Source organism: Hetaerina americana, unplaced genomic scaffold (assembly GCF_022747635.1).
Source record: "Hetaerina americana unplaced genomic scaffold, ioHetAmer1.1.p SCAF_6, whole genome shotgun sequence".
NCBI lineage: Eukaryota > Metazoa > Arthropoda > Insecta > Odonata > Calopterygidae > Hetaerina > Hetaerina americana.
The window spans coordinates 80,362,443-80,387,227 of NW_027287205.1; the positions used below are offsets into that span (position 1 = coordinate 80,362,443).

The 24,785-nt window shown below is 33.9% G+C and overlaps 1 protein-coding gene across 6 annotated transcripts in view; it reads left to right on the forward strand.

Moving 5' to 3' along the window:
* RyR (Ryanodine receptor) overlaps positions 1 to 24,785 on the forward strand; it is a 161,304-nt gene that overhangs the window by 135,131 nt on the left and 1,388 nt on the right. For all 6 annotated transcript variants that reach the window (XM_071593416.1, XM_071593421.1, XM_071593418.1 and 3 more), the window contains 19 exons: positions 3,715 to 3,785; positions 4,751 to 4,816; positions 4,936 to 5,015; positions 5,100 to 5,261; positions 6,083 to 6,239; positions 7,319 to 7,518; positions 7,738 to 7,941; positions 9,837 to 10,052; positions 11,972 to 12,127; positions 13,383 to 13,509; positions 15,024 to 15,143; positions 15,296 to 15,613; positions 16,780 to 16,910; positions 17,018 to 17,173; positions 18,918 to 18,978; positions 19,323 to 19,469; positions 20,572 to 20,703; positions 21,483 to 21,639; positions 22,483 to 22,648. In XM_071593416.1, coding sequence (XP_071449517.1) covers positions 3,715 to 3,785; positions 4,751 to 4,816; positions 4,936 to 5,015; positions 5,100 to 5,261; positions 6,083 to 6,239; positions 7,319 to 7,518; positions 7,738 to 7,941; positions 9,837 to 10,052; positions 11,972 to 12,127; positions 13,383 to 13,509; positions 15,024 to 15,143; positions 15,296 to 15,613; positions 16,780 to 16,910; positions 17,018 to 17,173; positions 18,918 to 18,978; positions 19,323 to 19,469; positions 20,572 to 20,703; positions 21,483 to 21,639; positions 22,483 to 22,648 — 2,827 coding nt within the window. The remainder of the gene's footprint in view (positions 1 to 3,714; positions 3,786 to 4,750; positions 4,817 to 4,935; positions 5,016 to 5,099; positions 5,262 to 6,082; positions 6,240 to 7,318; positions 7,519 to 7,737; positions 7,942 to 9,836; positions 10,053 to 11,971; positions 12,128 to 13,382; positions 13,510 to 15,023; positions 15,144 to 15,295; positions 15,614 to 16,779; positions 16,911 to 17,017; positions 17,174 to 18,917; positions 18,979 to 19,322; positions 19,470 to 20,571; positions 20,704 to 21,482; positions 21,640 to 22,482; positions 22,649 to 24,785) is intronic.

The window sequence follows — 24,785 nt, forward strand, 5'->3', positions numbered from 1 at the left end:
TAAGGTTTTTATGAAGATACCATAATTGTTATGCCATATTTTGATATTATCTTCCATCATCAAGGTATAGTTTGAGCACCGGCGTATTTAATTTCACTCAGCATGGTGTACAATAGGGGGTCAAATATTTGGTAATATCTGCCATTAAGAGGTGAGCCAGGGTCTCCCAAAATGAGGCCTAGATCCTTGTATATAATTGAAACACAGGTATCTTAGTGGGATGCAATACTGAAAAATAGAGACTGAGGACAAATATTGTATAGTATGTTTATAATTTACTGTCATAAGAATCAATTCTGCAATAACTCCACATTGTATCCATTGTTATGGCTCTCGGTCACTTTAATTTTAAATCCAAGTACAAAAAATGCCACCCATTTCATGGCCTGAAAAACCAAGAGATTATCATTGTGCATTATATTGAAATGGCATCTACATAAGCATCAGTTCACCAGAAATAATGTAATTCTTGATATGTGACCATAGTTTCTCTGACCTTACATTGGAAAACTCAATGGTCGATTAGGCTTGAAGGAAGTGTAACAAATATAATAGTAGCATATTTGATTCTCATTAGGTTCTGCATCAAATAAGAACTTTTTTAAGTTGGTACTTGAAGTAAATGCACTGGCACTAACACGGTTCAAATACTTGCTATGGATATGCGGACCCCAAATTTACGTCTATTGCTGCTTTATTTCTTTGAACTTACTTCAGACACATTGGCAACCATATCTCCCATACCAGCATTTGAATAGCATATCCATAAATTTGGTAATTTGACTCACCGGAAGGAATTATATGAGTCCATGTCCAAAATATTCATAAAGGTTATCAGAATCCTCTTACTAGTAATGGAACAATAGTTTAAACAATTCATGGAACATTTGTGAAGTGCAAAAATGTTGATGCTCGAATTCTTTAACAACTACTCCTACAAATTGCAAGAAACTGTGGGAGATGCTGCAATAGTACCTTTTAACAGAGTCATTCGCTAAATCTGTATTACAATTCAACAATTTCAGAGTGTAAAAGTCATTTGCCTTTACTGGGATTCGATCCCGGATCCTTCAATATCCGGCTGAATGCTTCGGCCTGTTAAGGTACCAAGGTATCCGCTTACACCCCAAAATGTAGGAGGCTCTAAAGGAACAAGATGTTGTGACGAAATACTATACTTTCAATGTCACACCCTCGTCCATTCATAGTCCATAATTTGAGAGTGTAAGGGGACACCTTGGGAGCTTAACTGGCTAAAACACTCGGCCAGACATCCAGGGACCCGGGCTCAAATCCTAATCACGGCGAATGATTTTTATGCTCTGACATTGTTTCATTATAGCTATGTACTCCTACATCTGAAACCAGTAACAGAATGTAATTACACTGATGTAACAATGATTTAACACTGATTACAGTAATGTAACACTGATAAAATGTCCAGACGTAGAGTGTTTTTGTAAAATTTGAATTAATTTATCAATAACGCTCCCAAGGAATAATATTTATGCTTTACAGAATTAAAAAACTTTAATATTAAACTCATATACTCTCCAATTATCTAGGATTTGTGAGTCAGGAGGTCTCATCCTTATCTTAAACAATTTTTTTAATAGGATGGTGCATTAATTAGTTGGACTTGCAGGCAATATCTCCTATTATGCATTTGAATTCATCCAAATGATGATTCCATGTTGTTGAAAGGTGCTTCTCTTCAATAATCAAATCAACACAGAAAAACAGAACAATGTATAGCTATCTCCATTTAAATTATCAGTGTAATGGTCCAAAATATATTTCTCGCAAAATTATTTTTCATTGAAAACTACCAAGCATAAAATGTTGAACATCAATGAATGTACCATTATTTTTGTTCTCAGCAACTAGCATTTACTCAAGTGTCTTTGTATGGGAAGTAAGAGTATATTCTGCAACACTAATCTCTTTTGATCAGTGAACAAATGAACATGAATTGACAATGCATAGGTTTACTTTAGCTTGATTTGAATTCCCAATCACTTGGCTTAAGTTAGCAAAGAAAATTTTAATTCACTTTGTCTGATTACTTGACATTAGTTATTACGACATTAAAAATTTAGTTTCATTATATGAGATACTTTCAGCTCATTTCATTAAGGCTTTTCTGAATGGACTGTTTCCAGGCTTACTACAAATAAACTTTAAGGGTTATTAATATACTGGCAGTGCTTTGGGCTATGGGAGAATGGCAATTAAAATTCAAAATGTGTAGTTCCATAGTTTGTGTAGTTCATCATAAGTTAATCAGATCAATTTTAATGAGCAGCTACTGAAACTAATCTCTTAAGTTATATTATACCTTAGTTATTATCTAAAAATGAAGTTATGGACCATTAGCTATTGTTATATCACATGATTTATTTTCATGACATTTCATACAGCTCTTTTAAAATAAACGGCATATCAAAACTTTAACACTATCTCATTTCATCTGCTTTTTAGGACTCCAAAAATTATTTTTATTTTTGTGCATGAGATAGTCGGTCAGCTCTCAGAGTAAAGAGTCAAGAGGCATTTCCTTCAAAAATTCTCTCATTGTTGATTGACATGTTATTTTGACATACAATGTAATGATTATTTCTACACTGCAGTAGCTGTTACAAATTACCTTTTGAGTTAATTATTGTAATTAGATATGTTTGCAGAAATATGATTCAGCATAATGTATTTTAGTTGAACATTCTAAATGGGTTGACAGTGAATGTTCACATGATTAGAAAAGTAACCCCTACACTATAGCTATTTCTCTGAATTAGTCCCTGATGGCTATGTTGTCTTAAAATGTCAGTAAAATTAATGCACATGATTTTGAAGGAATGTTTGTGGATTTTTGTGTTTGCAATGTAAGATATATGAAAGCCTGCAAGTTAATGGATGACTGCTATTGGACTACTTTTGGTGCTTTTTGAGAAATCTTACTGTATGCACATGTATTTGTTTAAATTGGGTAAATTAAAATGGTGAATTATATCAGTGGCGTGGCTGTTGCAACTCCTGAATGAGATTAGGAATGGAAAATAGCATGGATGGCAATAGTGGTTACTGTTCTTGAGTGATTTTCAACTTTGCTGAACAATTTATTGTTCTACAGTTTGAGTATACATAATTGGTGCATTGGACATTTATTGTTAAACTTGTTTCTTAGTCATAATTTTTATATCTTCCAATGAAGACCATGTAATTGTGTCCATATTTACCATTTATATTTTTATATAGTTGCCTTTAATTGAATGGATTTAATCATACCAAAAGCCCTTCTAGCTGTCTTTATCATAACTTGGGTACTTGGATGCTGTATGCACATTTTAAAAAGGATTTATGATAAGCATTTAATGGAAATTTATATTAAACTGCCTCATTGTATATTACTTAAGCATCATTTTTCTGGTGATAAAAATAATTGGTTCAAGGTTAGAATTGTTCATTTGATTCCAATGTAAGGTAATGCATATAATTTTTAGTGCATCCCTGAGTTTTTCAATCTGTATCATACTGACATGGTGAATACCTACTTGCTTGGCAGTTGTAATTTCACTAATATTGGGTATGTTTTAGCAAGTTAATTGCATATTGTTTCATGAATGTAAGTGGCACTATTACATGAGTCGATAATTCTGTTGTATTGAGGTAATCATGTCATGTAATTAATAAGGTAAAAAAATTGTTAATCATCAGGTAATGTTGTTAATGGGACCATTGGAAAACAGATGGTGGATACCCTGGTGGAGTCTGCATCTAATGTGGAGGTAAATAATCTAACATGTTCTTATATCTTAGAATAAGACTGGCTATTCATCTTCATATGTGGGGTGAGTCCTCAGAAATTAAGGCAAATTAGGGGAAAATGTTAAATGAGGTATAATTTGTTTTTAAACAACTCATTTTACAGTACTTGTAAATGTGAAAATAGGTGATTCAAATTCTCAGATGGCCTATATCCTTCAAGGCTGACTCAGTCCCTTCTTATAATGAGTGAGTGAGTCTGGGAAAGACTGATTCTGATGGAGAATAAATAGGTTATTGCTTAATGATGACTGTATAATATATATTATTAACACAAGTTTGCTTTAAAAATATAAAAGATAAAACCTTCAAGAACGAAATTTAATGATTATTAAACATTGTAAAAACAAATATATTTTCTTTCAAATTTCTCTCCTAGTTCAAGTATCATTAAAACACTCTGCTTGTGTGATATGTAAAGTTTTGGAACTGTGTAAGTTAACAGATAGTGGATTCCTTTTTTCTGCCGTTAAGCCTCAGTGTTAGGTGTAACTAATGTGAAAACTTTAATGATTGCCCTGGGCAGAGAACATCCATAGTGATTCATTTGCTTATTCTACCAAATATCCTTTTAATGAAGAACGCAGTGCAAATTGCCAACTGCCCAATTTTCAAATTCTCATGTATCATATTGCAAGAAAGTGAAATCCCAAAGTTCATGGATGGCCAAAACTGCCAAAAAGTTAAACCTCAAATTGTGAAGCTCATTTGAAATGTTATATGTATTCCTAAACCTACCTGATAATATATTAAGCCCAGAATACCTTGAGTTTGCACTTCCATTGACCATTGGTACCAGAAGGTCAAAGCAAACATTCCATCTGGGTGCTGAAACCCTAAAGCCATTATGTAGAAATATTTCATTCGATAATCCATGGCATTAATTTTAATTGTTTTTTTAATGAAAAATGTAATCTTTCTATTCTAGCTGATCCTGAAATACTTTGACATGTTCCTCAAGTTAAAAGATTTAACATCATCACCTAGTTTTCAGGTATGTTATATTTATATTTTGTGAGTTGACTGATATTTACTACATTGTTTAATTTACATAATTTTATGTATTTGTTATAATAATTCAAAAATGTCAAATGCCTTTCCTTTACACTTCAGGAAATTGATATTAACAAAGATGGTTGGGTTACACCTAAAGATTTCAAAGAGAAGATGGAACAGCAGAAGAGTTACACTCCGTAAGTTTTGAGAAATTTCAAATAATGCCCAATTTCCTGCCATGTGAGAGTTTTAGAGCACATCTTTTTATCTTTCGCAACCAGGGAAGAAATAAGCTTCATGCTCATGTGCTGTGATACAAACCATGATGGGAAAATTGACTACAATGAGTTCACGGATCGTTTCCACAATCCAGCCAAAGAAATCGGTTTCAACCTTGCTCTGCTTCTTACAAATTTGTCGGAGCACATGCCTAATGAGCCAAGGTATGTCGTGTTTCCTTTGAAATTGTTTGGTTTATCCTTTTGATGTCTTTTGCTGAGAAACAATGATGGCTTAACCAATTGATTAATGGTAAATGGTTCCTAAAAGACATGTTTGAGAGATGTATAGAACACATCAAATTGATTGCAAGTATTCCAGACAGATACAAATACAAATGCCATTGGAGTTTGAATACAAATTATAGTCACAAATAAAAAAGAAAACAGTAAATCATTCTCTTTTGGCACCGATGCAGTGTAACCTTTAATGGTTAGAACCTGGAATGGAAATCTAATTACAAGTTTTGACAGCAGAATCATTGGAATGCACAGATCATATGTAACTGGGATTTTGATTTAATTTTCCTTTCGGTTTCATTACATTACCATATTTGCCATCTATAATTCATTTTACACTAATTAGTGTTGGAAATTTTTTTATTCTATTCTAAGAACAAAATGGTTTTGAAATACTTAAAGCTTAACTCCTAAAACCATCTACAAGACAACCAAAGAATATATATTTGTAGAGGAAATCATACTTATGCAAGGAATAAAATTTTTCAATTCCCAATATGAAAAGTGGGAATTCCAGAAGCTGGTAATGCTGCTACCTCACTTTGAGTGTAGGGAATGCTTTGCACATCACTTCAAGCAACTTCATGAAATTATCTGATTTTGGAAAACTTTTTTGACAAAAAAATCATAATACTTATGTGTATATGATATTCAGTGGATAAATAAGTGAGTTCAAGGATAAATTGAAGACAATATAGGGTAGGAATTATCAAAAAGTACATCAAAATTTAAACTTTTAATTGCAGACTAGCAAGGTTCTTGGAGACAGCTGGCAGTGTGCTGAATTACTTTGAACCCTTTTTGGGTCGTATTGAGATCTTGGGAGGCAGCAAAAAAATTGAAAGGGTGTACTTTGAAATCAAGGAGTCCAACATTGAGCAATGGGAGAAGCCTCAAATCAAGGCAAGTCATAGAATATTTCTTTTCCAAGTTCATGTGTGACGTGATACACAATAAATTTCCATTGTATGGTTGCCTTATAATAAGGGTCTACAAGATTGTTTAGTCACCCAAGTGTCTAAAAGTTTTAACATGTGTAAATCAGTTGAGTGGAGAATAGAAGAAGTTATAGATAGCCTTTTGATCTTGTGGTTAACTATTCTGGTGAATTGAACTTTTTCAGTTTTGTTGTATATGTGTATGTATTTCAAATATTTTATGTTTGCGAAGATGAGTCAACTGAAAAGTCAGATGAGTCTGAACAGCAAGTCTTTGAAAGAATGCTAGAGGCTGTTTCAAGAATATGGTGGGGCTCAATCAAGCCGAGCAATATTGGCAGGATTTTTATTCATAAAGCCATAATTATTATTTGTACTCTTTGTAAACATTTTTAGGTTAAGTGCATCAAAGTGTTAGGGTATTGAGTGCTTAAAATGATTTAAAAATTAGTCCTGCAACCATAAAGAATGACAGAATGCTCATTACTATGCATGATTATACTGATTTGAAAAATGTTCATGGTAAAAATGTGAAAAAGCTCTGTGGAATATTATGCTATTTTATCCTTCAGCATGTTTAAAAATGGCATGGGGTACTCATTATTGGTGTCCATTGTAAGAAAATAAGCAGAGTGTTGACTTTGCTGTCTCATAAAATGGATGATGGAGGAATATAAAGAAACTAAGGAAAATGTCACAACAGTAATTGTAATTTGCAGCTTATGAAGCCTCATCTAAGGCTTGCTATTTCATTGTGGAAATCTTTTGAATTGTGAGCTTGATGTGGGAAAAATTATTGAAGTACATACTATAAATTTGGATAACCCCAACACCAGTTCTTCTCAGAGTGTTGCATGAAGTGAATGCTTTGAATGACTGCTCCCTGGAATTCTCTGAAAGATTACAATAATTTTGCCATTTCACCTCATCATAACATTTGAAAAGTACTGCTGTATTGTGCCCAAGTTACCTTGCAGTGATACTTGGTTCACCGTGGTTGTGCTTTAAACCAAAATGTAATGCCTGATGTTATATGTTTTTCAGGAATCAAAGCGGGCTTTCTTTTATTCAATTGTCACTGAGGGTGGCGACAAAGAAAAATTGGAGGCTTTTGTCAACTTCTGTGAAGATGCCATCTTTGAAATGCAGCATGCAAGCGGTTTAATGGCTGCAGAGGAAAGCTCTGGTGGTGGCAAAGCAAGGGAAGCATCATATGCATACTTGTCTGAAGATGATGAGGAAAGGTATGCTTTAAAAGAATCCATGCCATTAATTTATCTTTGATTGTTTCCTTGTTGTTCGTTTATTAATTTTGAATATCATCTTCTGTAATTGATAATTAAGAGCTGTTATAGGAATACCAATATTTAATTTGATTTAAATTGGACACCATAATTTAATATTCAGTCATTGTTGATTATTTGCTTACTGATATTCTGATGTTGTATATGCTGTCTTTGAAGGGCTGCCAGAGATCCAGTGAGGCGTGGAATTCAAGCTGTTAAAGACACTGCATATTTTATTTTGAGTATGCTATCCCCATCTAACATCAAGCATAGATTCCAAGAGATGCAGAGAATGTCTTACTTGGAGCTCATTGTCGGGTTTTTCAAACTTATATTTTATGCATTTTACTATTCTGGATTTGGAGTTTCCATTGTCATAAAGTAAGTTGAAAAATATGTTGCATTGAATTCTAATTATTATTACCATATGTAATTTAATTTTTTGAAGAATTATGGGTGAATTCTTTTAGATTCTGTGTCTGTGCTATTTTGGTTGGAGTTTTATTAGGGTAGATGCTGTTGCATTTTTATTTGGTAGCCTGGAGTCTACAGAAGGTTGGATTAATTTAGAAAGAAACTCTAATTTTAGAATTGAAATAATTTGTGGTCATTCATCCACAATTCACTCTTTATCTTAATACCAGCCAAACGAACTCAACTGAACATAACCAACTCAGTAAATCAGCTTTAGGATTGATATCTAATTTTCTGCAGGCCAACAATCAATAGAAATAATACTAATTTTAATTCAACCATGTAGAAAAAACAGAAAAAATACAGTTATGGGCTTGGTCTGTGCAGTAAAATGTGACGCATCTAAAAAAGTTGTATGCACAACCTGTGGATACGAAATATTTAGTTCAGTTCTTTACAATACTGGATGGACTCATTCACAATAGCTATGCAATGTGTTATTCATAAGAAATACTTTGATTCTAATATAAGAGGTTTTAATGAAGATGTATTTCTAAAATTCATCTGGCTAAAGGCTATACAGTTGCATGTCCCTGTTAAAGGGACTACTTTTCGAGTTTCTGCGAAGAACATGTAATAAGGTTTTTGATCTGGTTTCATATGAATGATATTCTGCATTTTTACTTATTGAATTTATATTTATTTTATATATATTTGATAAAAATTATGTAAATATGGCATGATTAGAACATTTAGTGACTCAAAATGGGTTTGGCAGGATTTTCCCTATAAGATTAAGTTATAGTTACACATGTAGCCTTCTTTTATATTCATATCTATATAAATGTTTATTTACATATGCTATCACTACTATCATCCCAGATAATTTGGCCCAAATGAAATTAAGGATTGAAGATTTGTAAATATTTCATACTATTAAATACAAGGTGAGGCAGAATGGACTCCCTGATTTTACGAATGAATTATAAAAAAACCAACCAAGATAATTAAAAAAGGTTTTTTATGGTAGTATTGTATCTAAGGTAGTGCATATGAGCTCTCAAGTGCTGAAACTGGAACATTAAGGGTAATAATATGAATATTAGCATTTCTGTGTGTTTGAACTGATCCAAACTATCAAAACCAATGAACTACAAATATACAGTGTCCTTCCATATTCAAAGAATATAGCAATATAATTTCTATGTTATAAATATACAGCCTTTCTAAACTCACCAATGTAATAATACATTCAGTGGGAGATTATATTGAATCAATGACATTTATTTTTTAAGTATAAAAATTTGCAAATTCTTGAAAGATAAAATCTGTTATTGATATATCACAGCAGTGACACTGTTCTGCCTTTTAAGTCTTCTTTTTTAATGTTAAATAGAATAGAAAGGAGGTATTTGTAAGTTGTTGTTATGAAACCATCGCGATTAATATCATCTTGGCCAGATGAAAGTGTCTGTGCTAATATACCATTCACATTGAGGAAGGAGGATACTATTAGAATAATAAATGAAATAATCATATTTTATGGTTAAATGAAAAATATGGGAGAAAAGCTGGTCTTGTAGGGAACAATTTTCTTTCATTTTTCATGCAAAGATCTAAATAAGGTACACTTTGAATATTGTCTTTCAAACTACTACTATGTGAGAGTCACTGTTAGGACATTGCTGTAATAATTTAGGTGCAGGAGAAATGGGTAGATATATTTATTTATTAATATTTCTTTTACTGTGGACATAAATTGTTTGCCTGGAAAAATTAAACCTTGGGCTACCATTGTGAGTGAGTAATAATAGCAATTTTTAATGTTTGCTTAATCTAGAGTGTGGCCATTACCTTTGCAGACAATTTGCTGGTGTCATCCTGACCTTGATGAGAGGTCCTCAGCCTGAAGAGCCTGTGGTGGAGCAGAAAGAGGAGGAGAGGATAGGGCCGTTGAGGGTACTACCAGCATTGCCTGCGCCAGTGGATGACTCGGGTGGAACTGCCAAAGAATCTGGCCAAGCTCAGAATCAGATGCAGGCCTTTGGGCTTGACATCACTAAAGAGGATGATGGACAGTAAGTTTATTAATGTGCTATTTTTAAGATTTATGGAAAATATATTTGTGCTCTACAATATTTCCTGTGTGATGAACTCATGGGTGCTGCAAGGGAGATGCATTTGTACTCCCCTAGCTTATGCAATAAGTGGGGAAGGGACAAAATGTGCATTAATAAAATTAAAATTTTAAAAATATGTTGAATCTACATTAGAATCAAATAGATAGCATGTTTGATTCTAAGGAGAAGTACAACTATGCCTGGGAATAAACTTTTTTCAATGCATCCTCTTCTGGATGAACCCCACCACCTTAAGTCTACTGGTGCTCAATACTTTATCTAATAATTTACCTTTGCCCAAAGTGAAAATATTTATTTACATTTTTGATATTATTCTTTTTTTGCCCATTAAATAGAAAATTTATGACTACAACTTATGGATGGTGCATGTAGTTTAAAAATTTGTCTTTTTGTTAGAATACAAGGGTTAATGGCAAGCTCACAATCTCCTCTGCATAATCTTCAATTTCCCACCTTCTTTATTCCTTTCCCCATTCTATATATTCCAGAAAATACTACTTTTTATTCAGCTTTCACACTAATTTCTTGTTTCACTTGATGTTTGCATGTGTGTGCTATATTATTTCTACCTCATCCAGATGCAAGGGTAGTTTGATAGGTCTTCAGAATCATGACCAGATTTCAGCGATAGCACAACCGCAGCAAGTTTGCCACATAGTAATGGATAATTCTTTATTTGTAGATATGAATCATCTTAGTTCACATACATTGCCACCCCCACCTTATTGTCCTGATTTGGCTCCATCAGATTTCAATCTCTTCCCCAAGCTCAAAAGTTTCCTTAGGTGAATGGAAGTTCTCCTCAAACAAAGAACTAACATCCATACTAAAAAGAAAGACTCATACTTTTCCACAGATTTTATTATACGGTACAACGCGTTTCACCGACTTGCGGCATCATCAGGTACAAATTTGCAAAACAGACAGAGCAAGAATATATACCCTTAGGACAGAGTGGGGGCGGGGAGGGTTGGAAGGACCTGAGAGGGGTGGGGGCTCGCAGGTGCGTTGATGGATTGTTTTGACCATTTCCAGGCTAGTTTCTCGGAGAGGAGAGGGGAGGGGTATGGGAAAAATTGCTTATTACAAAGTGTCGTGTTGGGGTTTACCAAGTGCCTTCTTATCTCTAATTGCTTGAGAGCATCCATTTTTAATCCTTTTGGGAGTGTGTGTAATATATCTGGGACAAAGTCACTGCTGTGGTCGAATTCTAGTAAATGCTTGGCGAAGAGAGAGTTGTTATTCTGATTTTTGTGACACCTAGCGTGTTCCTTGACTCGTAACTTGATATTCCTGCCGGTCTGACCGACATAAACGCTGTTGCAATCCTCGCATTTCAGTTTATAAATGCCTGATTTGAGAAGGCTATCCTGGGTGTCTTTTCCATTGGCTAGAAGTTTGGAGAGGGTTATGGGTGGGTACTCACTAACTAAGTGGGTAAGAACTAACAGCCAAAGTAGATGGGTATTTTGCAGGCCTGAAGGAATTTAATTTTTGAGATGGGATGAAGATGTTGGAACATTGCTGGACCAACTGCATTAGTATACAGGGAGACTGCATTGAAATATAAAATAAGTTTGATTAAGGTTTGCAACATAACGTTTATTTCTATTCCATTCTGAGAACTTTTCAAACTACCCTCGCATATGTTCGTAGAAATACATTTTTCGCAGTAAACTTTGTCCCAAGATCAAGTTGTTCATGCTGAATTATTATGGCAAGTGTTTTAGGACTTGATGGATATTTCCTGTATGTTTTGAGCTCATCGTATGAAATTAAAGGTGTAGCACTTACTGAAAATTACTCAGCCTCCAGACGTTAAGCAGTTAAAAGGAGTTACGTTTTCTTTATTATAGGCTCCACCTGGCCCCTCATGAAAGTATTCCTCCTTCACCTCAGTCCAGTCTTGAGGAGGGCGGCGAAACAACACCCGAGGAAGGTGCAGAAGGTGAACATAAGGCAGAGGGTGAAGGAGAGGGAAGCAGTCCTCTTTCTCTTGTTGACCTTCTGGGGTAAGCCTCAACTATAGGCCAACTTGGACATTCTTTTTTTCCTCCTGTTCTATTCTTAGTGACAATTATGGTTGCTTTGGCAGGCTTAGATTTGAACTTTTGTGATGGAACCAACTGTTGAGACTGGAATAAACATTATAATGCAATGAAGGAATGAAGCTGGAATCACAGCATGAAATTCTTACGTTACTAACATTTCCGAAGCATCTTTCATATCTTACGAGGGTCATCCGGAAAGTAGTACCCGTTCGTGAAATAAAGACACAAAAGTAAATATTAACAAACATAAAAAATTTTATTTGAAAGAGGATACTTTAAACTACTTCTCAACATAATCTCCAAGCAAATTAAGGCATTTGTCATAACGTGTGACAAGTTTCTGTATTCCTGCTGCATAGTCCTTCGCCGCCAGCTCATTGAGATACGCGAGGGACCCATCTTGCACAAATTTTTGCATAATGCAGATGGTGTTTAACAATTTCATGAACAATTGTTCGAGAAACATTGGGAAAATGCTCACAGATGTCATCAATTGTGACGATCGTTACTCACGAATTCGTCAACTGAGCTCACCAGTTGGTCTGTAATGACAGACGGTCTCCCCGAACGCTCATCGTCGTGTGTGTTCCCCCTCCCCATGTTGAAGTTGCGACACCACCGCCAAACAGACGACTCGTCCATTACATTGTCTCCATACACCTCCTTTAATTGGCGATGAATATCACATGGGCGAACGTTTCTTGCATTGAGGAATTTAATCACTGCCCTCACTTCACAACTGGCGGCGTTCTCAATTTTTTTAAACATTGTAAACAATCACAGAAACAACACAGGCAATGCTAGCGTCACGCAACTTGGCTCAGAGAAGGCAGACAAGCCACTGAAGCTATCTGACCTCGTCCAGCGGCTACTCGCGTCGTCAGCACTTCATGCGGCACGAACGGGTACTACTTTCCGGATGACCCTCGTATTTTCATTGTTGAAAGAATTAAGAATGTTGGTAAATGCAATTCAGAATTTGTATTTAAATTTTATTGTTAAAGTGGCATCAAAGTTATTGTACAAAAGTATTGAAAACTCTGGAATTACAAGATCTTCAATTTTACTGGGTTGCCATATTTTAAATATGCATCGGAATTAACATATTTATCTATCAGCACATAGCTATTATGAGGAAAGTTATGGACAAAGCAAAACAAATGTGCTTGTGACTTTTTTATTAAAAGGTACATATTCTCTTTATTTCCTTCATTAGTGGGGAAGCAGCTAAGAAACAGGCAGCACTCAATGCTGAAGCAGCAGCCCAGCAACAAGCGGTAATGGCAGCAGTGGAAGCAGAATCCAAGCACGAGGTCGTAACTGAACCTTCAGCAATATCACAGGTATACCCAGTTTATATTTTTATATTCTTTCTCCTTCTCTCTCGGAACAAATGTCTTCTAACAGGTTCCAATTGGATGCCTCCATTGCATCTGTATTAAATATCATCTTTAACTTCTGCCATTTTGTTCATTGTGAAAGAGTTAATAATGTTGGTTGATTGCTTCTTTTTTTTCATTATCTTATTTAAATTCATTTGAATAATGCATGCATAATTTTAATAATCTCTCAAAATGTTTTTATCACACTTCCAAGATACATATTCCGCTGCATAATTTTCAAGGAAAATTTTCTCTTATAAATATTAGCAGAAGTCCACCACAAGTTTAAGGTAGGTTTTGGATTGACTCTGACAGTGCAAACTACTGTGCTCATAGGTCTTAACTAACATGACTCCAAATATCCTTTAACTCCTCACTATATTTTCCAAAATTCATTCATAAGCTCTGTATACTCTCAGCCTCCATTAATTCAATCCAAAATGCCTATTTTTACTCCTACTTTGCTTTCCTAGAATTCTCACCTCTATACATCACCATCTTTTACACCTCATTTGCCTCTCATTATCTCCTGCCACCCTTTGTTTTCCCATGATCAAGTTTAAGTGTGATATAAAATTTTTCCATGCTAAAAAAAGGTTTAAAAGTGTGATATCTCATCCATTTTCAAATTGCACTTTAGTGAGCAGTCATTACAAGGTAGTCTGTATCTTGGTGGGTAATGACATGATATTTTCTTTCTGGAGCTGAAATGAGCTATGGATTCATTCATTGTATGGATTCCAATGTTAAAGATTGAATGAATAACTAATGATACCATTTAATGCAACATATATTTATTGAGATAAAAGAAATTTCCCTTCATGATATCATATGATTTTTCTCATCTACTCATACCCCATGATTGAGATGTCTGAAATGTTGTTTGAAATTTTAAATTGAATACTGAATTAAATTTTATAATTGTTGCAAATTTCCTCTTTTTATGCTGATAATTTTATTCTTACAGTCACTTCAGACTTGGAATTTTAAGTGGCCTTAAAAAAAGCCTTTAGCATTTAGCCTTTGGTTAGAGTCACTCTCCTGGCAGGTGGCAGCAAAATTTGTAAATTAACCTTTCTAAAGCATTAATTATTGGTGGCCATCCCAATAGGTTTGAATTAATTGTTTAAAAATAGTGCATAAAATGATTCCATGTTCAAGTTGGTCATATTCTTAAAATTGTTTTCAAATATGTAATTTTGCTGTGATTCAATTATTTTAAAACTTGTTAATGGCAATAACATTAGACACTTAGGCCATTACATGTGGCCATTCATTCCCATGAATAAATAACCTCCGAGGATATTGGCTACGCATGAAGTTGGCACTTATACATATCAGTCATGTCTATAGATACAATGGTGATGAGATCATTGTGTTGGATGATACCATTAATGCATTAAAAACATGTTATCTTCTACTGCTCCAAAAATCTTACGTCAGCTGAATGGTGACTTTTTTCTTCTGACTTTCAGATTGACTTCAGTGAGTATACCAAGAGAGCTGTCAGTTTTCTGGCAAGAAATTTCTACAATTTGAAATATGTTGCACTCGTTTTGGCCTTCTGCATCAATTTCATCCTACTCTTCTACAAGGTAAATATTCCTTTCCCTTGGCTTTAGTCTACATTTATTATTGTTTTAGTAGTATTAAGAGAAAATTTAATTGCACAATTTTAAATGTTTGCCTAGAATTATACGTATTAACCATGGCTAAATATGAACTTAATAATATTCATCCCCTTAAGGTGTCCACTCTGGGTGAAGATGACAATGATGATGTTGGCAATGGTAATGGCAATGGGCATGCCGATCTCATGGAGGAATTATCATCAAGCATGGAGCTAAATGACACGAGTGGGGAGGAAGGGGGAGGAGCGAGTGGTGCTAGTGGCGGGAGTGGCGCAGCCAGCGGTGAAGATGGCAGTGGGGAGGATGAAGAAGATCCGATTGAGCTGGTTCACGTTGACGAAGATTTCTTTTACATGGAACATGTGATGAGACTCATGGCATTGCTTCACTCACTTGTATCCCTGGCCATGCTAATTGCTTATTATCATCTCAAGGTAATATTTGGAAATTAATTGTTTTAGATTGTATTCGCATTATGTTTTTGTTTAGAGAAACTTCTGTCCATCAAAAATCTATCTTAACGATGGGTGACCAAAAATAATAATTGGACATCTATTGAATTGTTGGTTGTCAAAATTGAAAGATATGCCAAATATAAGATTTCAGACATGAAATATCTATCACCAACTCATATATCACTCGTAAAATGTGTACATGTAATCCTCAGGGTTGTGTTAAGTTGAAATTGATAGGTCAATCATCAAAACAATCTATTTTGCATATTTGCAGCTTACTTGAGTTTCTACATGCTAGAACCGTATTCCGTCAATTGAGGATCCATTAAAAATTTATTGCCAATGTTCGACTTGAAAAAGTTCTCCATCTATATCAGTGTTGCCTAAACTGATATATCTGAAGAATTTTGCCAAAATCATTAAACAACCGCAATATTAGCTGTATTTTCCTGAGAAAACATACTTATCCTTGAATTTTCCTCCCAGAGTCTATTTTTGTTATCTTCAGCTTATGCAGGTATTCCTCAAACACAGTCACTTCTTCAAAGAAATTAAATTAGCCTTAATTCATCTTAAACGTAAATGTTCACATTCCTTGTCTTATGTCCTGAAATAGTGTGGATTAGAGTTATTCTTGATTCGTCTCCTATTTTTATCTTATTTCATATATTTGCATAGTCCTCCATCATTATCTCCGTAAGAGAGATATGTTTGTTGAGTCCTGTGGCGGGCATTATTGAAAGGTATAATTGTTCCTATTTCAACAATAGGAACAATATTTTTTTTAATAGGGGCAAAGCTATTCTATGCCCATTAAATTATTTCAACAATAATAATACATAGTGTCATCACAATAGGACTGGATTTTCATGGTATGCATGTTGCTCTATTGTTAAATATTTGTTGAAAGAAATAGTCATCTATATGGCACAGAATGAAGATGCTTTTAATATGTATAAATCTCATGTATGTGCCAAAAGCCTAAACGTTGTAAATGTTTATTTGGTAAATCCTTCATGTTTAAGTCAGTATTTGAGAAAGATGTCAATTTCTTCCATTTATACCACCACTAGGAAATTTTAAATGTTTTAAATCGTGTGTGATTAAAATATTATCTTTGTACAATGCCAATTTAATTTTATTAGGTTCCTTTGGCTATCTTCAAACGTGAAAAGGAAATTGCAAGAAGGCTCGAGTTTGATGGCTTGTATATAGCTGAGCAGCCAGAAGATGATGACATAAAATCTCATTGGGATAAGCTTGTGATATCAGCAAAGTGAGTGTTGCCTCTATCAATAAAATTAGTTGAAAATATTCATATAAAGTTTTAATCCATTGCACTTCATCACATTCAAATCTATTCATCTGTTTAAATGTCCACAGGTCATTCCCTGACAGCTATTGGGATAAATTTGTGAAGAAGAAAGTCAGACAAAAATATAGTGAGACCTATGACTTCGATTCAATAAGTAATCTGCTTGGGATGGAGAAGCCTTCATTTGGTGCACAAGAAGAAGATAAGGGAGGAATAATTAAAGCGTAAGTATTTTTGTTAATTTTAATTGGACGAAAACCAAAGAAATCGGCCACATGAGAGTGGAAAAACTACTCAACCTTTTCAGTTCCTTGAAATATTAAATTTGCTCCATGTAATTATCTCTCATCTGCCTACCAGTACCTTTTAAAATGCTTATGGAAGTAAGTATATCATTGGAAGTTATATTATCTTTTTATTTTATCTTTGCAAAATTTTGGGAAAACTTAAATACTGTACGATGTTAGTTGATTTATCCTGATAAGTTTGGGTTAGTATGGTAGAATATCTGTTTCATATTAATACTAGATTAAAATAACAGGTGTGTGGAATAAAAATAAATATGAAGCATGCATTAATGATAGTTTTATAATGGGATAACACTTCTATTTCAATGTAATATTTCTTTCCACTTGAAAAAAGATATGCATATGATTACACATGCTGTTAACTTGGTGAAAGATTATGGCATCAAGGACATCAGGGGTTATTTATTTTAGTAGTGAAATGAATAAAAACATTAGCAGTCAGATTCTCTATATGGTATGCTGTATATTTGCAATAGAATATCTTGCACCCATAAATAATGTGATGCAATGAGGAAGGCAAGAATTCCCACAAATTGGGTGATTGTTGGAATAAGATTATGAGTACGTACATATTTATCTGTGTTAAATTGGTATCAATTTCTGTAATTCCTGAATCAAATGACTCTTGGATTCAAATTTAAATGTTGAAGCTCTAAACTTAGACTTAAAACTCTAACTTGGATTAAAATTTTAATTTGTTAGACTGGTAAATTGTGAGCAACAGGGCTTACAGCTGTGGCAAAACAATGTCTTAACTTACAATGCATGATGATTTCCAGTGAGGGTCATCATATGCTGGTGGGTTGAGCTATCAGGAGTCAAAGTGAATTGTGCTTAAATGTAGCCATGTCATCTCTAACCATCACTCTCTTATCAGCAGTAATACTAATCTAATCACATATTATTATTCTTTGGTACATCATATGGAAAGGGAAAATTTCTATTTCAAAATTTAAATCCATGAGCAATAATGTCACTCGCATCCTCTCTTTTATTCATTCAAGCATTGCTCCTTGCATAATCTGAAATTTAAGTGTAATCCTAGGAAATTGGTCCACTTGAGTCTTAGGCGTAGATTGCTTTTTTCAAATGCTCTTTTCCATGCACGATACTCAATATAATTAAGAATTATTTAGGAAGAGGTTTGATCGTTAAAAAAAGCTCACTTTGCATATTTAAATATCTATAGCTATATTGAGCTAAGATAAACCATGCTCCTAGGTCTTAGGAGAAGTATTCAGCTCCACAGTATAGTGAGAAAATTGTTCGCACAAAGCTTTGTAATAGGGAATTTGATATACTTTATGTAGGAATTATAGTAAAATGTTGACCTGAAATACGCTAAGTACTAAGTTTTGGATTTTAATACTAGGGAATTGTCATTGCTAATGAGCAGACATACCATGATAATATGACATTAGTATAACTATCATACTCGTACCTTTTATGTTTATATGAATTAAGCAAAATGTCAGTCTTTTTAGGTTATTTTAACTTTATTTCAAAATAAATTTGCCATATTTTTGTGCCTCAAGCATACCAGTTATGTAAAGATCATCTCATAAAACATGATTGTATACATTATTAAACAACAGACTGTATGAAATTATTTTCCTGATGATTTATTAATATATTCCATTTTCTATTTTACTCATTTCAGCATTGTAAATTTTGACTGGAGGTATCAAATTTGGAAAGCTGGAGTAACTATTACTGACAATGTAAGTTTTCTAGAAGTTCTTCAAATTGTTCAAGTTTGAATTATCCAAATTTTCTTATTAAACATAGTTTCTGAAATTTTTAATTTAAAATAATGTTAATTTTCTTGTTTTTCTGTTATTACTCTAATAGTTCATTCAAATGATAAAATCTCATTTGCCGAAAGAGATTTGTATCATTCATATTGCAAAGGAGTGATAGGAATCTTTAAATATTAAGAAATTTGTAATACTGTTAATTAATGCTGTTTATAGCCTGATATTTTGCACAATAATTGTCACATGATTTAGTGATTAAAATTAGGTAATTACATGTATGACTCACGTGTAACAATTTTTATTTTCAGGCCTTCTTATACAGTCTTTGGTATTTCATATTTTCTATCCTGGGTAATTTTAACAACTTCTTCTTTGCTGCTCATTTATTGGATGTTGCAGTTGGTTTCAAAACATTGAGAACCATCTTGCAGTCTGTAACGCACAATGGAAAACAGGTCAGACTTCAATATAAACCATTTGTTGTGGTTATCTTTCTATGTTCAAGTAATCTTTTTGAGACTTAAAAAATATTTTTATCAGTTTATGTAAAAGATGTAACTGCATTAAAAATATTCTCCTCGTATCAAGTTAAGGAGAACTTGTGAACCTGTTGGTCAGTTGAGGGTGTCATTAACGATTATTGAAATGCTTAACCTTTATGATGATTGGAATTAGTTGATATCAGAGAGTGAAGCAAAACTAATTTGCCTCCTCATTCAGTCAGAACCTACCAGCTGTTCAGGTTGATGTGATGGAAGAAATGTTCCTTTATTCTTTTTTTTGTGTGATGGCTAATGCCGCAGTTAGTTGACATTTGGTCTCCGTACCACGATCCATGTACTCCATATGGCAAGTGTAGTCTTCCACTATAGCTGACCTAAACACTGCCATGGTTTGATGTCCGCGAATAATTTTCAAACCAATAAATCCAATAATGGCACTTGAGTATGAGAGACAAACACTGCTTCTCAAAATGGGCACTTTTGACATTCAAAGGTTAAATAAATTGTATCACAATTCGGGATGAATTGCTCTATACTTCCATTCAATGGACTTTCGTAAAAGATAGAACAAGAGAAGAACTTGGCATTAGTAAATTTTGACTGATGGTTATCATGCTAAATAATAATGAGAGAGAATCCCCTCAGATTGGAAAGAATAAATACATTTAAAGTCTGAGCTTTGACCTTTAAATATATAAAAAAATTAGGACTGCCCGTCTTGCTTCAAACATAATTCCATTCTAACGTAATTTAAAGCAAACAACAAACTGGGTAAAGAACTAAGGATAATTTCCTCTGATGCGAGTGCATGTTGGTACTTGTGTTCTTTAAGTCAATAAAAACATCAAGAGGTCAAAACTGAATGCATGAGGGGGCTTTTTTATTCTAGTAAGAGAATTATATTTGGGTAAATGTCATTTTTAATGTTAGTCTTGCACATTAATTGATTTTATCTGGCTCTATGGTAATTTTGTGTGCCTAAATTGCAATTCAATTGCATTTTGTGTGCCTAAATTGCAATTCCTCTAAAAGAGTTTTCATTATTTATTTACAGCTTGTTTTGACTGTGATGCTACTTACCATCATTGTGTACATATATACAGTAATAGCATTTAACTTCTTCCGAAAGTTCTATATACAAGAAGAAGATGAAGAAGTTGATAAAAAGTGCCATAATATGTTAACGGTAAGTAATAACAATGCATTTATTTGCCCAGAGATTTGTTGTATATTCATACATACACAAACATAGGACACGCCAGATATAAACGTCACAATTTAAGAAAATATACAATTTATATATTGCTGTTTATGCATGTTGAAGTCGGATGCCATGTCAGACAGTGCAAGTTTATTAGCACGACAAGAAAAACATTTCCAAAAAGTATCTGGATCAGGATGGCACGGTGGCTAACGTATAGGCTTCCCACTGATAGGGCCCAGGTTCAAATCCTGGAGCCAACAAATATTTTTCAATGGTATGCTGATCCCTACTTGAGGTGCTTTGTGGAGAGCACTTTGTGAGAGTGAGTATGACGTCCATCGGATGGGACGTTAAACTGTGGACCCCTTGGCACTTGAGAATGAATATCACTCCTAATTTTAAGATCTAACTACTTACTTTTTGCGTACACCAAAACATTTCAAATAAAAAAATATTCATTATATACATAATGTTCTCTCCCATACAATTATTGGCTTCCAGTACGCATCTGGTTTAGCATTAGCCATAATTCATATTACTCTTTTTTTGGATCTTAAATGGAAATATGCTTCCAATAAGAATGCCTTAGATGTTTGTATTCATCTCTAGTATCTATGTGGATGCACCTACTGTAATCATTATCCAGCCCCAAATTATATGAAAGTTTATGATAAATTTACATTTCAATTATATTATAATACCATTTAATACTATTATTGATCAAGTAACATAATAATGACCATAAAAATTCATCTTTGCAGTGCTTCGTGTTTCATTTGTACAAAGGAGTCAGAGCTGGTGGTGGTATTGGTGACGAGATTGAACCACCAGATGGTGATGACTATGAGGTGTACCGAATCATGTTTGACATCACCTTTTTCTTCTTTGTTATTGTCATCTTGTTGGCTATCATTCAAGGTAAACCATAATTTTGCAATTTCACATTTGTGCCAAAATATTTTCCAGATTATCAATGCATAATGTATAGTGACTCCCTTGCTAACATCTCAAGAACTCAGAGAAAGTAACCTGCTTGATTCTTTTTCAAACATATTTATTAAGTTATAAATAAATTAGTTAATTTTGGGTAGATTGAAATTTTTAAAGTGAATTTGTAACAAATTGCAGCCACAATATATCTTGTTACACAATTTGAGCACTCAATGAATGTCTTCTTCTGAAAACTGTTTATTACAATGCCAAAAATAATATTTCTTACTGATGAAAACATAAATTACATGTTTGAAATATGGTAAGAAATTCATCGTAGGCATTTTTGTAATTAATACCTCAGAATGCCTAACAGAATATATTACATTCCTAGCAATTCCCTAGCAAGATATTTTTCTGATGAGGGTAAAAAAAGAAACTTCTACATAAAGATTTAATATTTCACGACCATGTCTTCGATGCTGCCCATCATCATCAGGTGAAACACAGCAATAAAACCAGGGTTGCAAAATATTATATCTTAATGTGGAAGTGTAAAGTTTCTTTTTTTACCCTCATCAAGAAGGGATTCCACAAAGTTAAACCTGACACTGTTAAGATTTTTTTCTTTTAAAATTCTTTCTGCTTCATTCATTTCTTAGTGGATTTTTCCTGGGTGCATGCATGAGTGTAGCATTATTCTTTGAAAAGAAAATTTCATGGATGACACACCTTCACAATGGAATCCATGATAATGTGATTGAATTTTTTTGTTGTATTCATATATATTAAGAGTATGCTTAGCTAAAATACGCACTTTTCAATCCATAGGTTTGATTATTGATGCTTTTGGTGAGTTGAGAGATCAGTTGGAAAGCGTCAAAGATGACATGGAGTCTAACTGCTTCATATGCGGAATAGGAAAAGATTATTTTGATAAAGTTCCGCATGGGTTTGATACTCATGTACAACAAGAGCACAATCTCGCCAACTACATGTGAGTTTAAATTTAGTGCTGAATTTTTTTCTTAAATGTTTCCTTTTAAAGAATGAAATGGCCTTTTCAGTTTCTATGCTTAGCTGTTCCATATATTTAGTTCACAAGAGCAGTTTCAGAAAAACCTATTTTGGCAGTCGTATTTTGAGAAAAAATTGTCGTACATCTTCAGAAGTTGTATGAATGCATTCTTTGTGAAATATACCAAATATACTGGTGAACTAATATGATCTACTGGTAAGAATTGCAATTCGATTCTGTCACAGAGGAAGGGATTGTCCTAAAATTCATGGGACACATTATTTATTGGAAAATACTGAATTAAACAATGTTGTCATTTTTCTTTCAAACAATTTTGATTATTTTCATTTTAGATATGAGTAGAACAATGTTAAGGACACAGACCAAGGTGTTTGTGTCTTTTGAAAATGACTCTCTAAGCCATAAGAGTCATATTTCTTTGATTCTTTCAATTTCATCACATTATTTTCCATACCTCCTAAGTTCCCTATCAATATTATCTCATGCTGTTATTCAAGGTTGCTATGTGATCCAATTAGGTTGTAAATCAGCAAATTTAAAAATAATTGCTTCAAGTTTTTTAAAGTTATGATTTATTCACTCATTGGAGACAGGGATAAATATGGCAAACTAATAATAGAAATACATCAAGAGTGCATCATAATTACCATCATATGTTGGTTTAGTGTTTACAATTTGTCCAAAAACTATCTAATGGCAGTGATGAGGTCTCTAATAGAGAAGAACATGGAGTACAATCAGGATGGGGTTGTTCATTTCATAGATTTCAAAGGGGGATTTGATAGAGTAATTGATTAGAATTAATGAATGCACAACAGAAGTTAAAAGTAGATTGGAGGGATAGAAGAATTACACCACTCGTACATGTCTCAGACTGCTCAGGTGCAAGTGGGGGACAGAGAGTCCGGATGGGCATGGTTAGGAAGGAGAGTAAGGTAGGGTTGATCATTTTCAACAATTCTTTTCAACATATATGTGGAGGAAATGGTTAAAGAGGCATTGGAAGAACTGGAGGAAGGAATGTCAGTTGGCAGGGAATTTATAAAACCTGTTAGATTTGCTGATGATCAAGCTTTAGTTTGTTAGTCAACCAAGGGGTTGCAGGTATTGCTGAGTGAATTGGAACTTCAGGGTGATAAGTATGGAATGAAAAGAGAAGTAAACAGAACAAAGGTTTTTTGAGGAGGAGGAAGGAGAATTTAAACATTAAAATTGGAGGGCAAAAGCTAGAGGAGGTGGTGTGGTTTACTTATCTTGGCAGTGGTTTTAGACCACAATAGATTTATGAGAAGATCAAGCAATTAATCAATTTATATGTGCCCAAGGAGCTGTTGTACAAATATAGGATACATGTCAAAGAAAATATGCAGCTGCAAATTACATGCAGAGTTGCAGAAATTTATTGACTGAGTAGAACATATGCTTTGACAGATATAGAAGAGGAATATAATTAGGCTAAGAGGCTTTCACAAGGAGGAGGGAGGTGATGAGAGAAATGTTGAATAAGGATGGTAAGAAAAGGCTCATTAAAACTTTGACATGAAGCTTAGTTATGTATGGCAGGGAAACATGGTCACTGAAGCCGGAGGATAGGCATAGATTGGAGGCTTTTGAGATCTTACAGCTTGAAAAGGATGGTGAAAGCAAAATGGAGAGAAAGGAAAACGAATAAGGAGGTGCAGGGTATGATGGGGAGGAGAGGGAACTTTGAGGAGAAATCCAAAGAGGTATAAAGAGATGGATGCTGAGCATTTGTATTGGTGATGGAAGTTTAGAGACTGTGATAGAGCGTAGGAGATTAAGCAAGTTAGGAAGGAGTGCAAAAGGATAGTCATGCTGGATGAAGTGAAAGGCAGTAGAAGGTAGTGTATGCAATTGAAGAGTTTGTTGTAGTGTAGCGTGTCAGGTTTTGTCTTTTTAAATGAGGTTAAGATATGTAGTGATGTTCAGCCTTGTGTCCAACCAAAACCAATGTGATACTGTAGACTACAAAATTAAATATTGTAAGTCAAGAAACTGAGTCTGATTTGTAACATTAGTTTCATTATTTTCTTAAAAACTGCAATAACTGCACTGCAGTTCATGATATCAGATC